Source organism: Penicillium subrubescens (genome assembly GCF_028828155.1).
Source record: "Penicillium subrubescens strain IBT 31985 chromosome Unknown utg000004l_segment0_segment0, whole genome shotgun sequence".
In the NCBI taxonomy this organism is placed as follows: domain Eukaryota; kingdom Fungi; phylum Ascomycota; class Eurotiomycetes; order Eurotiales; family Aspergillaceae; genus Penicillium; species Penicillium subrubescens.
This window is the reverse complement of record NW_026643154.1, coordinates 2256229-2270906: the sequence shown is the minus strand read 5'-3', so window position 1 is coordinate 2270906 and position 14678 is coordinate 2256229. Positions and strand designations below refer to the sequence as shown.

The 14678-nt window shown below is 52.2% G+C and overlaps 4 protein-coding genes across 4 annotated transcripts; 2 read left to right on the top strand and 2 right to left on the bottom strand.

Moving 5' to 3' along the window:
• Positions 1-1341: 1341 nt before the first annotated feature.
• On the top strand, positions 1342-3327 carry N7473_005922 (putative C6 transcription factor (AmyR); the record flags this gene model as incomplete). Its single annotated transcript, XM_057151862.1, has 3 exons — positions 1342-2309; positions 2376-2826; positions 2890-3327. The coding sequence occupies 3 exons, from the start codon at positions 1342-1344 to the stop codon at positions 3325-3327; spliced, it is 1857 nt and encodes a 618-aa protein (XP_057009667.1).
• An 830-nt stretch (positions 3328-4157) lies between these two features.
• Positions 4158-5207, top strand: N7473_005921 (3-demethylubiquinone-9 3-methyltransferase; the record flags this gene model as incomplete). Its single annotated transcript, XM_057151861.1, has 1 exon — positions 4158-5207. The coding sequence occupies one exon, from the start codon at positions 4158-4160 to the stop codon at positions 5205-5207; it is 1050 nt and encodes a 349-aa protein (XP_057009666.1).
• Positions 5208-5539: 332 nt separating this feature from the next.
• On the bottom strand, positions 5540-7838 carry N7473_005920 (putative RING and UBP finger domain protein; the record flags this gene model as incomplete). Its single annotated transcript, XM_057151860.1, has 2 exons — positions 5540-6754; positions 6822-7838. The coding sequence occupies 2 exons, from the start codon at positions 7836-7838 to the stop codon at positions 5540-5542; spliced, it is 2232 nt and encodes a 743-aa protein (XP_057009665.1).
• Positions 7839-10795: 2957 nt separating this feature from the next.
• N7473_005919 (Zn(II)2Cys6 transcription factor domain-containing protein) lies at positions 10796-14056 on the bottom strand (the record flags this gene model as incomplete). The annotated part of the gene is made up of 2 exons (XM_057151859.1): positions 10796-11725; positions 11794-14056. 2 exons carry the CDS (start codon positions 14054-14056, stop codon positions 11625-11627), a joined length of 2364 nt encoding a protein of 787 aa, XP_057009664.1. The 3' UTR covers positions 10796-11624.
• Between the last annotated feature and the right edge of the window lie 622 nt (positions 14057-14678).

Here is a 14678-nt window from a genome sequence, read left to right as displayed (position 1 = left end):
AAAACAGGAGGATACTTTCCCCTTCTTCGTCATTCCAACTTAGACTTGAGCCATGAGGCCCATCAGTCGGATATTATCAATATGGTCTAATCCAGTGGAGGGTAAAATGGGCCGGTCGCGTAGTCTGTACATAAATCGAAAGTGTTCCTTTCTTTCTCTTGCTTTTTCCTCCTCGGCTTCCCGAGGAAGTGCAATCATCTCGGCATCGCAAGCCTCAAATTGCAATGGAAAACAGAAAGAACTTCTAGCGTCTACAGCTTGATGTTGATTGGACCATCCAAATGAGCTAACATGCACTGGGCGCAGCCAAGATGCAATGCTATTGATTCCTTCCATGGGCCACCCGTTGAAGACTGCGGAGACGCGGGCTCATCATGGTCTAGCGGGTGGACGCTACTGCGGCTGGAAATAACGGGGTTAGCTTTTGCTTAATCAAGGTGAGAAAATCGCGCATAGCCCCGCATAAACTTTCTCTCTCTTTCTCTGTTGCTGTGACTGCTGTCAGCGGCTCAGTCAATGCCGATTGGGTAACTCTTCTCCCACGTATCCCTCGGTCTGTCGTGCAGCCGAGTGCCTGGCAGCCTACTCGGCACAGCTAGGCCCAGTTTGGTCTGGTGAAGGCTGAGATGAAGTCTTACGTCGTCCCTGCGTGCCAAGGGAATGATGGACAGGGGATCTACTGGGCCTTCGCTTAGGTGCCGGCGTGGTGAGAGGCTTGCTGCATCCTGGAATGCTTTCGGCCTAGTCCTGGATAAGGGAGGATTCTGGAAAGATCTGACTCGGAGAGAGGATCGTGCTATTGGATGATGGAGGTAGTAAGGTGAACTCAATCCTCGACGGATTCCTGTCGGTAGTCAGCTAGGATAAGAGTCACTCCATCGAGGATAGGCTGGATATAGAGGTCAGGCACGAATCTGACGAGCTTCGTAAACCGGTAATCAGCCTCTAAAGCATATCGTCGGTCAATATGGAGGGGGGAGAAGAGGGACTAGAGGAAGAAAGAGAAAGAGAAGGCGCTGGTTAGCCTAAGAAGGAGGAGGAGAAGGAGGAGTAGAAGGAGGAGTAGAAGAGGAGTAGGAGGCTATAGAAGGGCGTCAGTATTCAGGGCTTCACAAATCAAATCGTGCAGGGGCCTTTGCGGGGCGAGTTTGGGTGGCCCCGCGCTTCCCCAGATAAACCATTCTTTTTTCTTTCTTCTTCGGATCTTGGGTTTCTACTTTCTTTATATCTAGTCCTTGAACTCAACTGCCTCATCTGCCATGACATTCTACTAGACCCACTGTCCTGAGCTGTTACAAACTCAACTTGTCTTTCCTCTTTCCCTCTTCCCCTGCGATCAGCATGGACTTGGCTCCGTCATCCAAACCATCCTTTAAGCAGGCATGTGATAATTGTCGTCGACGCAAGATCAAATGCTCTCGCGAGCTACCATGCGATAAATGTCAACGTCTGCTCCTATCTTGCTCCTATAGCGATGTGTTGCGTCGTAAAGGGCCGAAGTTTCGGACTCTCTATCCCCTGGCCCCGATACATCCGCTATCGGCCCGAAACGATGCAACTCAGGAGCAAGTATATGCCGACCAAGATGGTTACGCCGACGCACCGTACAGATTGAGCTCACCGGCTTCGCCGGCATTTGCAGTGGCCGATGCACAGTATGCACCGCATGATCTGTTGTCGGATGCTCTCTCCCAATTACCGCCCCCAGAGCTGGTCTCTTCACCGGACTCGACTGATTCGGCCATCGAGTCAATTCGTGGGCCAAGTCAAGCCTTGCCACAGGCAAGACGTCTCTCACCGCAAATTCTGCTAGCGCATGTCAATGTCTATTTGAAATACTTGTTCCCGATCATGCCGGTTGTGCGCGGTGAACAACTGCGACTGGATAGCCACCAGCCAGAGCATCTCTCACCCTCCAGATATGCATTCCTAGCTTCCCTCTGTGCTGCAACCCACATTCAGCTGAAGCTTGATGGCGATACGCCAGTCCCGGATCCTGCTCGTCTACAGAGCTTGGGTGATGGGCACTCCCTAGTGTCAGGAGAGAAGCTCCTAGCCGAAGCCGTGCGGGCACGTCGGGAGTGTGACATTGTAGAAGATCTGAGCACTGAGACCCTGCTGACTTCATTTTTCCTGTTCGCATCCTATGGCAATCTTGATAAACAAAGCCATGCGTGGTACTATTTGTGCGAAGCGACCTCGATGACATTCACTCTGGGTCTGCATCGAGAATCGACTTATGCAGAGCTCAGTGTAGAAGATGCAGAGGAACGGAGGCGAATATTCTGGCTACTCTTTATTACAGAGAGGTAAGTAATTTGGTTTACCAATTTTCAATATATCTTTTGCTGACCAAAGACCGGGAAAAAAAACAGAGGCTATGCGCTGCAACAAGCCAAGCCAGTCATGCTCCGAAGCTCGATCCACAAACCCCAAGTCCTATGTTCCGAGGACCCTATTCTCGCATACGGTTTTATCAATTTGATCGGCATTTTCGAAAAACTCACCTCAAATCTCTACGACTGGGTCTCTGCCGGTGGTGGAGAGGGTCTTCTGGAGAGGCCTCCCACCTCCACCATCCAGTCCAGCCTATGCAAACCTATTTCGCTCGACGGAGTGATGGAGATTCAACAAGTCGACATCCTCATCACACAACAATGGCTCCAGGCGATGATGTGGAAATTGTCCATGAACCATGCTACTCAGCCCGGTGCTCGCGACGATGGTGTGTTACCTTTCCATTTACCAGTTCTGGTAGGCAAGGCCGTGATGAGTGTAATCAGTTCTGCATCCCAGGGCGCAGTGGATGCCCATGGTATTGGAATGGTGAGTTAAACTTTTGAGATGATCCCAACTACTCACAGATCACACTTCTAACAATGCGTTCAGGAACAAAAACTGTTCGACATGGGCTCATCGGTCGCTGATGTTACGCGATCCCTGGGCACCAAAGCCGTCCACCGGCTTGCAGAATCCACGGTTGACCCTCGAGAACTTCTCTGGGGTATTCTGCACACTTTATCACAGATCCGGGGTTCACCATCGTACCTCTTTCCCTCTCTGTTGGAGCGGTGCAAGTCCGTGTTAGGTCTCGATTGCACCTTGACCATTGGCAATTTCCTTCCAGCCCTTGGTGCCCATACACCGGACCATGGCACATGGGCCAATGCCGGTGCCGGTGAGCAGGGCTGGGATTTACTCGCGGCATGTCGGGACCTGCATGTAATCGGCGAAGTAGAAGGAGACCAGAACGAGCAGGTTCCTCCTCACCTCCCTGGCGTAGGCCACGGGCCTGATCTGGGATTTCAAGATTGTATGTTGTCTTGAATGACTGTTGGATGCTTATATGTGTTTTTTGTCCTCTTTGGACTCGGATGTTCCCACGAACTTTTGATTGATGATACCACACTCGGGCGTTGTTTATAGACAGGATCTGTTATCGGGATGCATTGTATATACACGGTGATTGGATGGGATCCGGAAGATTTCTTGTAACAAGAAGGGAATACTTTACCATACTACTTTCGAGATGAACCAGGTTAGAGATTTACCACCTAAGCCTTCTCACACATAGACATCAGAGCTTTCAAGTTAAGTACAAATGGAAGTAGGCTTTTCTCCTTTGGTTGAATAGATCTCATCGAACCAGTTGCGAAGAGCTACACAAAATGTTGAGAGGAGACTTAAGAGTAACCTTGCAAAGATAGAAAAAAAGGGTTGTTAAGGATGCCGTACTCAAGCTCTCCGAATACTCACAGAGATATTGCAACCTTCCTCCATTCCCAGATTAGGACATGTTTGTGCTTAAAGTGTGAGATGTAAGATGAGATGCCAATAGGAGGGCGGTAAAGCGGTTCCGTCGGGCTTGGCGTGTTTGTCTCGGAGGTTCTCGTTCATGCGGATAGCTTCAACTTTCTTCGTCCCGCCTGCAATTACTTGATATAGCCAGCGCAAACCATGTGCTGACACCCAAGAATAGGTGAGTTCTGATAACTCCGATGCTGCCAATTATTTGACCCTCAAGCTAACAACGAATTGTTTGCATAGCCCTGTTTCAAGACCTGGCGCACAGCTTAATATCCAGCCCAGACTTGCTCAAGAGTCTCTTTCCCCATAATCGCAACCTCGACGGGGCAATTGCTCTCCAAAACGCCAACATGACATCCTTTCGCCCTACTTTCCGCGCCCTTCATTCTGCATCGACAGCAACTCGACCAGCATGCCGACACTACCTCCCACAAAGATCTCTAGTTACCCGCAACCACTCTACATCCTCCGTCTCCGCCGATGAACTCTCCCACTTCTCAGCCCTCGCCAGCTCCTGGTGGGACCCAATGGGCCCATCCCGAATTCTGCACCTAATGAACCCCCTCCGACACGAGTTCATTGCATCCTGCCTGGCCGACAGCCCCCCACCAACCACCACCACCACCGCCAACTCCGCGAATGCCGCCAACTTACACTACATGGACATTGGCTGCGGCGGTGGAATCTTCGCAGAATCACTCGCACGTACAATCCCACTCGACCCATCGGCACCTGCACCAACAGCAACCCGCGCAGCCTCGATGACAGCCATCGACCCATCAACAATGCTAATCCAAGTCGCCCGCGAGCACGCCCGCATGGATCCCACCGTTGACGCACACCTTCGCAGTGGGAAATTCAAGTACCTCAACACCACCCTGGAAGACGTCCTCGCCTCTACATCCCCATCCCCATCATCGGAGCCCTCCGAATCCACACTCTCCGCCGGCGCCATCTCCCACCCCCAATTCGACATGGTAACCCTCTTCGAAGTTATCGAACACATCGACCCCACAACAACAACCCCCCAAGCCTTCCTCTCCAACTGCCTCCGCGCCCTCAAGCCTGGCGGCTGGCTTATCGGCTCCACCATCTCCCGAACATTCCCCTCATTCCTCCTCAACCAGGTCATCGCCGAAGCACCGTGGCCGATCGGCGTTGTCCCGCGCGGTACGCACGAGTGGAGTAAATTCGTGAATCCGCCGGAACTACATGCGTGGGCGCAGGAGGGTCTGATGCGGGCTGCGGATTCGGCGACGACTCGGGGTGGACCGAGTGCGCTTGAGGGGATGAAGTGGAAGTGTATGGGGACGATTTATGTTCCTGGATTGGGGTGGAAGATGGTGCCTGGGTCGGAGAGTTGGGGGAATTACTTTTGGGCTGTGAAGAAAGGGGTTTAAGGGTATACGTATGAGGGTTTCCCGTGGGGCATTTGTATGATTATATAGGTTTTTGTATAAATAGAAGGGTATTTCATTTCATCTGATCTATCATTGATCCAATCTGTTATCGACCTTGATGACCTGATATAGTAGAAACATGAGCTTTTACATAGGATTGCATCAACCCCGACGAGAACATCACAATGTCTGCCTTGTAGGCTCCTCGCTAGAAACCCGAATACCAGCAAGAATAAATCAAGGTAATACGCCAAGTTATAATTGGTCATGGTCATGGTCATCCAAGTGTCATTCAATCATAATATTCATACAGTGCAGCACCACAGCGCTACCTACTTCCTCCCCTTCCCCCGATTCCTCTTCTTCTTCGCCGCCTCAGCCGGGGGATCAGGTACACTAATAGTCCCCTGCTCAATATCCTCCCCAGCACCCTGCAGCTTCTGACTCCCACTAATAAAGAACGTCAGATCGCGATTTTGCTCTTGCAAATCTACAATCTCCGCCTTCAGCGTATCGACATTGCTCTTCAGCGCCGCATTCTCCGTCGACATATGCTCCAGTCTTTCCATCAGACTGGTATTCATAGTCTTCTCCTCACGATAATCTTTCTCCATGCGGCGGGCCAGAGCTTCGAATTTCTCGGCTCTCTTTTCGAGACGACCGCGCTCGCGCTCCATGCTGGGGATGAAGTCGGACGAGAGAGCTTCGTATTGTGCCTGCAGTTCTGCGAGACGGGTTGTTGCCGCGCTGGCGGCTTCTTCTGCAGATACGGCGGCAGCACTAGCCTGTGAGGCCTTGTCGGCTGCTCGCTCGACAATCTCCTCGAAGTAGGCGCGTTGGCTTTCCAGCTGTGATGTGAGGAGGTGCGTGTATTCGACACTCATGTTCTCGAGTTTCTCACGGGGTACGGCGTCAGCCCAGTCTGGCGGGTCAAGGGCTGAGTGATCAGCGGCAGGAAGCTCGACGAGCTTGCCGTCAGATTTGCTCTGGATGATGCGGTGCACATAAGCGTCGCCGACATAGTCCCAGACTCGCTGGGAGGTGAGGTCCATGGCAAAGGCATGGGCGGTCTGTTTCCAATGATCAAAGGCGTGAGCGCCGTCGTAGCGGCCACAGCCAACAGAGCCGCAGATCAGACAGGCCCAGAGATTAGCGTCGGTGTGGCAGACACTGCACTCGGCGGGTTCTTCATCACTATCTGTGGAGGCATTCCCCTTGCGAAAATCGTCCTGCGTGTACCGACAGACAGGACACCCGCTGCCTTTCCATTTCTGGAGGCAAGTGCAGTGGAAGACATGTTGACAGATGATTGTGAGAAGACCCGTTGTTTCATCCATTCGCTCGAGGCATACGGGGCAGGTGGGGAGTTCGATCAATGCGGGTGTAGGTGGTGCGAGAGGTTTCGTCGAGAGTGTAGCCTGACCAGAAGATGGCACAGAATGTTTATGAGAGGGCGAAAGGACAACCGCGTCGGCTGTCGAAGGTGGATCAGGTTCGACAACCTGAATCTCGACCGATTTCACGAAAACCACATGGCAGGTCTCAGGCTGCGAGGAGATACATAGTTAGCACTGCAATCGTATCTAACATCCATCCCAAAATAGTCAGACATACCTCCATACTATTAAAAACCTTCCCATTCCACTCCTTCTGCCAAACCTTCGCCTTCCTCCCATTCCGAAACTTCATCAAAACCATATACCGATTGGCGCGCGGCGTACGTATCATCCGGAAATGACTAACATCATCCATCGTCCTCTCACCCACAAACCCCAAAAAGTCCGGTGGCGACAAGTAACTCGGCACCGCCAGTATACACAACGTCGAGCACTCATCCTCCTCTTTACCCGACGCTGAAACCGTCACAGGGAACGGATACGCCGTTAAATCCGCAGAGCCCTTGCCACAAGTATGAGACGCGCGACTCGCACCGCCAGCCTGCTGCTCGCTTGGGTGTCGCGCGGCCGCAGAGCCTTTCAGGTATGTTGGGTAATCATCATCGTTCCCGGCGAGGTACGGAGTCTCCTGTACATCACGGTACAAATGGACGATCCCCCAGACACTGTCCCCGACCTCCTGATCAAGAGGGATGTAGCGACCCTTTGTGCGCAAGCCACCTAGGATATCAGTGCCAATGCCTGCAGCGACGAGATTGTCTTCTTTGCCAGCGGTAGGGGCAGCAGTACTACCACGCTTCTGGGTCCGCTTTCCAGACCCATCATCAGGTGCGACCATATCGATGCAATCAATAAGGATAGTTCCAGCGCGAACGTCGTTTTCGAGATCGGAGGGGCTGTTAGGAGAGGTAGTGGGGTACTTATTGGCGTGAAGCGACGACGAAGGCGAATGATGCGCGCTACTAGAAGATGGATGCTCAGACGAAGAAGATGCGGAAGCGTGTTTAAACCGTCTTTCAAGCGTAATTTCTTTTCCAGGTGTATGCGTCAATTGTGCAAGGGAATCACCCCCGCTAGACGTGGGAGTTGAAGGTGAAGGCCGGGCCCGCTTCTGGAAGGGGAGCAGAGCTTCCCATACAGAGTCCAGGGCCAGGGATGAGGTGGCAGCTGGTGATTTAGGTGGGTGAGAGCTGCGCACGACTTCAAGACTGAGATGGTAGAAGTATGCGGGCATCCCGGGCGACTGCTCACATAGTGATGAAGCAGAGATTCCGCGATCGTGAGGTATTTCCCAACGGTCTTTGATTGCGATAAGGAGGTTGATGACCTAAGCGACCCCAGATCTGGACGCCTGAGGTTTGTGAAACTGGCGATGAGTGGCGAAGAGGGAAAACCGCGTGTTGATGCGGTCGGCTGGACGAACCCAGTTTTTCTGGTCGGTCAGTCTGGTAACTTTGGGTTGGTGGCTGGTGGCGGAAGTTGTTACTCTCAGGATGCGGGGGTTGCGAAAGGCATATGTGGCAATTCAAGTCTTGATCTACATAACGGTCCAGCTACAGGAAGACGTTGGGATTTACCTTATAATGTTGTTAGCAAAGATACCATATTTCAGTTGGCCCTTCAACTGAACGATGCGACCACCTGGAAGTTTCGCTTAGGCTCTAAAGGTTTACCGGGCGGTTACATTCTACGAGTTATGTACTGATTACTTCAAGTCTGAAAAAAACAAAATACTAGCAAAGAACGGCGATTTCGCCTGGTTCAATTGATAGGAAAACTAATTATGCCCGTGGGCGCCATCGTTTAAAAAAACAAAAGAAGCCTCAGCTCCAAACCGACCAAACGCCATGCAGGTTCATCAAGAACCTATCGAAGTCGAATCGTAAAAGATGTAGAGAAAGGAAAAGAGCGAAGTAAAAGCATCAATCTGCTGTGCGTTTACTGACCACCACGCAGACGCAGAACCAGGTGGAGTGTAGACTCCTTCTGGATGTTGTAGTCCGACAGGGTGCGGCCGTCTTCAAGCTGCTTACCAGCAAAGATCAGGCGCTGTTGGTCTGGGGGGATACCCTCCTTATCTTGAATCTTGGACTTGACGTTGTCAATGGTATCGCTAGACTCAACCTCCAGGGTGATTGTCTTGCCGGTCAAAGTCTTAACGAAGATCTGCATACCACCACGCAGGCGGAGCACCAAGTGCAGGGTGGACTCCTTCTGGATGTTGTAGTCAGATAGTGTGCGACCGTCCTCGAGCTGCTTGCCGGCGAAAATGAGACGCTGTTGGTCTGGGGGAATGCCCTCCTTGTCTTGGATCTTGCTCTTCACATTGTCGATGGTATCGGAAGACTCGACCTCCAAAGTGATGGTCTTGCCAGTGAGGGTCTTGACGAAAATCTGCATACCACCACGGAGACGGAGGACCAAGTGCAGGGTGGATTCCTTCTGGATGTTGTAGTCGGACAAGGTACGGCCATCCTCCAGCTGCTTGCCAGCAAAGATCAGGCGCTGCTGGTCTGGGGGAATACCCTCCTTATCCTGGATCTTCGACTTGACATTATCGATGGTGTCGGAAGACTCAACCTCGAGGGTGATGGTCTTGCCAGTCAGGGTCTTGACGACTGTGGCGAGTTAGTAAAAAGAAACAATAGGCACCGGCGGCTCTATGAGTGGGGGCCGGGTAGGAGTGGAGTAAGGGAGGCGAAACGTACAGATCTGCATACCACCACGAAGGCGGAGGACCAGGTGGAGAGTAGACTCCTTCTGAATGTTGTAGTCGGAGAGGGTACGACCATCCTCGAGCTGCTTGCCGGCGAAGATCAGGCGCTGCTGGTCAGGAGGGATGCCCTCCTTGTCCTGAATCTTGGACTTGACATTGTCGATGGTGTCGCTGGACTCCACCTCAAGGGTGATAGTCTTGCCGGTGACTGAGAGAGAGAGAGAAAAGTTAGCAGGGCTGTTCCAGGTGGCGACGGAGGAGGATGCACGACCAGGCATCCAGCGCAGAGAAGGAAAACTCACGGGTCTTGACGAAGATCTGCATTATGGAAGCAGTTCAACGATTATGGGAAATGTGATAGTGTTGTAGTTGAAGATGGGAAGGATGGAACGCAGAGTATTGCGAAGTGGGTGGGAAGAGAAGTGAGAAAGAAGGAGAGTGGGAAGGGGAGGCAGAAGAGGGGGTGAGGTTTAAGTAGGAAAGCGATAATGGGATGAGGGGGCGAAGCGCCTTAGTCAGATGGGCATGACGCGCGAAACTACTAGAAAGCCTAGAATAGTACGGGGGCTGGGCGTGGGCAAAAACCACGAGCAAACTTAAACTGACTAAGTCTTAATCTATCTTCCGTCCAGTATGAAAGAAGGAGCCATGCCGGGCTGCCGGATGAGTCAAGGAGAGGATGCCTAGTTATCTACGGGTTCGGAGTCGGGCCACCTAGGAACCAGGTCTTTGACGCCACCGGGCAAAAGGGAGAAAACCTGGTTCCTCCATGTATGAGTGGTTTTGGTTCCTGCACTAAGGAAAAACCTTGATAGAAGGCTATACTTGATAGAGGGACGTACAAGGTGAAAATTCTCACTGAGTATCCCGTCTGTTGCCCCAAGAGGACGGTTATCTCGGACGGGGGCCTTTAGGCCTGGGAATAACGATGACGATGACGTGGGAGGGCTTATCGCGAAAAGAGGGGGTGGGCCGGAGATCACCTGAAGCCTGCTAGCGCCATCGATGGAGTTACAACTTACAATAAATGGCCGTTTACGGTATGGTCGATACATTTAATACTTGTATTGGGTACCAGGCTGTACACGGTGAACTGGCACTGCCCCCAGGTAGTCTATACTTAGCCACAGTCATGTGACTGGGATCAGGTGACACCAGTTCCGGCATCGGCAATTTGCCAACAGACAAGAGTGGCTGTTCACAGTGTAAACTTTGTTTACTCGGAACAATCCGTTCCTATATACAGTACGGAGTAGTGCTGTAGCCACATGTTTGCTGCTCCCGAACACGGAATTGATCAACAGAACTATTGACCTTCCCGTTCCAACGGTACTCTTAATGGGAAAAGTACCTTGCGAGTGTAATATTGCCGACGAGGGCGCTTAGCTTAAGTTTCAACCAAGTCCAAGTACTAATCCAAATACTACTACCTAGGACAATTGCTGCCTCCAACATAATCGAATACCATGGTGAAAGGACAGAAGAAGGATATAAAATAAAAGATATCGATATATAGACACGATCCCACAGGCGTAAAGACGGGGAAATTCAACCCTTCGACGCCATTTTCCTCACCACTCCTAAAAAAAAAAAAAAAAAAACCAAAAACCTCAACACGAATTCGGATTATCTGTGGCTCAGCATGGACAGAGCCTGCCATTCCATCCAAAGTAGTTCCTCGCAACATCACATCACGGAGAACTACCAGAACAGGATAGACAAGACCCCACGGCCACAAAACACAATAATAACAAAAACAAGCGCAACACACAGTCGGCCGTACACGGTTCATAACGTTCGTGATCCTCGTTCATCGCTGGAAGCTATGCGAGAAAGGTATACCACAATAGACAACAGTCAATAGACAGAGTAAATAAAATAGCACAAAGAAAGCACACAAGATAACTCGAGACAGAAAGAGAGATAATAGGAAGGAAGGAGTAGTTCCCAGGAACCACGATGCAAAAGAAATAAAAACACGGGGGAAAACACAGAGGCTGAGAAGCAACCGACTCTCTAGGAGCGGTGGAATAAAAACAAGATCAGATCATGCGATCGTGATAATTCGTTATAAGGAGCGTAAGGGAAGACGCGCTGGCGCATCGATCACGACTAGCGTAATTTGGGAGAGGGAGGGTGTCTTGAGTCATCCAGGTCGTTGGTTGCGTGTAAAAACAGAATAAATCGCTGGGACTGAGATCTCGCTGGTTGGCAAAGTAAAGCAGTAGTCGTGAGAGTTAAAAAAGAATGCATTGATCGTTCGCTCATCATGTGCATGCGCGTCGTTCGTTTGGAAAAGGGTGTTTAGTTGGCACGGATGACCAGGCGAGACACGAATTTATTCGACAGGCAGTCGAAGTCGCCGCGGTCGAATTGGGTGCCGGTGCGGCCACGGAGGTAGCTCTCTGAATAAGGTGTTAGTGTCAATGTCTATCATCTGGGCAGGATGCGCCAAGGAGGTATCTATGCTTACCGTGTTGCTCGACATGTTGGCGGACCTCGGTCATCGTGTTGCAAACATCAGGGTTGGAGTATAGAAGGTGGTGGTGCTTCTGCGAGTCCCACTCGGTGAAGGGAGGCAGCTTCTGGGAAATAGCCTGGAAGAGTCCGACAATGACACCGACCGGGGTGGTCTCCATGTCAGTGCAGAACTTATCCACGGCAGCCTGATCGGGTGTGCGGTAGTGGCAATCAAACTGCATCTCCTCCCAGACAGCCAAGAGAATCGAAGCTAGCACGAAGATGGTGGGCCAGTTCTTCAACTTATCACCACTGTACACACTGGAGTACAAGGCCGACAGCTCCTCCAAGACATCCTTTTGCAGCTCGCGCCACATGCTGGCCATGGCGCACTTGATCTGGAAGTTGATCATGACGGGGGCCATGGTCTTGCCGCTGAACTTGGAGCTCGGCTCGTTAATCCGACCGAGGAATCCATCTTCATCACCCAGTCCCTCGACCATAGTGACGTGCAGGGTCAAGTTGTAGGCGATGATCAGCTTGAGGGCCTTGCGGATGACGGGCAGCTTGGTGCGGTAGTAGTAGCGGAAAGCGGTCTTCAACATCTGGGTCAGGAACGGGGTTCCCTCGAAGTAGTCGTCAACGAACTTCTCAAAGGTGCCGTTGCCATCGATGTGGCGGTCCAGGTAGTCCGACAGCATGGCGTGGGAGATACCCTCCATACCGGCAGAGAGCTTCGCGGTCTCGACCTCGTATGGTGTCGGCTCGCGGTGGATCGACTCGACCCAGTCGACGGTGAAGCACTGCTCATCCCGGACGAAGACCTCCCGTGCGGCAATCGGCAAGATCTGGCCATATCCGTGAGTGATATACAGGGTGCGTTCTTGATCGGAGAATCCCTTGATGTTGCCGACCGAGAATCCCATCGAAATGTGTCGTTCGTAATCCGCCTTCCAGTCCTTCATGAAATAGCCAATCTCTTTAATATCAATGCGTGTGCAGGGAACCTGCCACAGACGGGCATGCGACGGCTGGCAGCCCGCACAAGGCTCACCCTTGTCACAGGTCTTCTTCAGGAACTTGCAACGCAGACAGGCACGCAGCTTCCGGATCTCACTGGCTTGCTTACGCTGGTCGGGCTTGAGAGGACCCTTACGCTTGCCGACCCGCTTCTCAGTCGTCTCGGGCTTGCCGGTTTGAGATTGCTTGCGGATCTTGGTCTCGGCTGTCTTGGCGGCAATGGGACTCTTACGAGATGGTTTCCTGCTGGGGGGCGAAGCAGATGAGTGCGAACCCGATGAGCGAGTGGGTGAGGTTGACTTCTTAATAGGAACAGGAATTGGGCGGACCATCGCACTGGGGCTGACCGCTGACGGGGAGCGAGAACCAGAACCAGAACCAGAACCAGAACCAGAACCAGAACCAGAGACGGGCGACGATTGCTCCTCGGTCACACGGTGGACCATGGAGGTACTTGTCGGGGAAGTGGCCAGGCTGAGAGCAGCGCTATGGTTGTTGTACGGGAAGTCCATGTGGCCGTCAGAACCGGGGGAACTGATGGGATTGGCGATATCGACGAAGCTGTTGTAAGAAGTCGAGTAAGACGATTCTGAAAGACTCCGATCGTGCAATGTCTGAGTGGGGTTGACAAAAATGCCCTGCTCTGGGAAACCGAAATCCAGCGAGCGGCGGTGGTCCACGGTGCTCCATCCATTGTCGCTACTGGATAACGAACGGACCTCGAGATAGGTGTCCGTCGGGGAACTGCTCTCCAAGATGGGGTGCGGGGCGGCATATGAAACATCCGGCAATCCGTTGAAAGTCATCAGATCGGCCTGGAAATCGTGATAGGTAAAAGGCACCATGTCGACGGGGGCGGACAGTGGAAGATGATAGGAATCGAGCAGACCAGCACTCATTTGACCTTGCGGACCGGCGGACATGAGATCCACCGGCGACGACTGAATGGCCATTCCATAGCTGGCGGCCGTGAACTGGGGCGCTGACGATGGATCCTCGGGTGAATATGATAATTGTGGGTGATGGTGAGGGGTCTGTTGAAGTTGGTGGTGGTAGTGCCAGTCGACCATCAGGTTGGGATCCTGGGCCACCGACTGTTCCAGGGGGTGACCGCTGGTTTGAAGCGGCGACAGATCATGGGCGTCTTCCGGGCGCGAGGGGTTCTGGTCGACCGCTACGGGCCATGATTGCGGGAGATAACCTCTGGAGTCGTAATCGACGATGAGGCCATCACTTGATATATCGACATTTGACATGGCGGTCGTTAAAAGTGTTGTTTTGACCACCAAAAAGTGGTTTAAAGGGTCGTTGGACGAAGGGGAAGGGAGGGGGAAAGGGCCAGCCTGGATGAAAAGGGCTTCTTCAGAGAGGCCGAGAGTCGTACACGGCCATCACGAGTGAGGCGGTGGGGGGCACAAAGCAGCGGTGAGCAAAAGATGCGCTAGGGGATTTTTAGTCGCTTGAGTGGACTACAGACACTACTGTATGGAGTACTTGAAGACGACTGGATGTTGTCCGAGTGGAGAGAGAAAAAAGGCTGGGCTTTGACACGGGTGGGGGGGGTTTTTGGTGGGTTTTTTGTTGGTGATGATGGACTTATTGGACTGAAAGTTGATCTTTACTGCCACGCCGACCTTGTCATTCCTCGGATTGGGTCTCCATCATGCTCATCACTGGTTGCATTGGGGCTTAGTGCGCCCTCGGTCATCTTGCGCGATCGTAAAAGTCCCATGATCTCCGTGCATTCTTGTTCTTACGAGCAGGGGCGGATACAGAGTAGCATGGAGAGGAGGAGCCTAGGAGGAGTCGTCTCGGACGAGTGACTCGATATAGGAAATCAATATAGTGGTAGATGAGACTCCACGGAATGCGGACTAG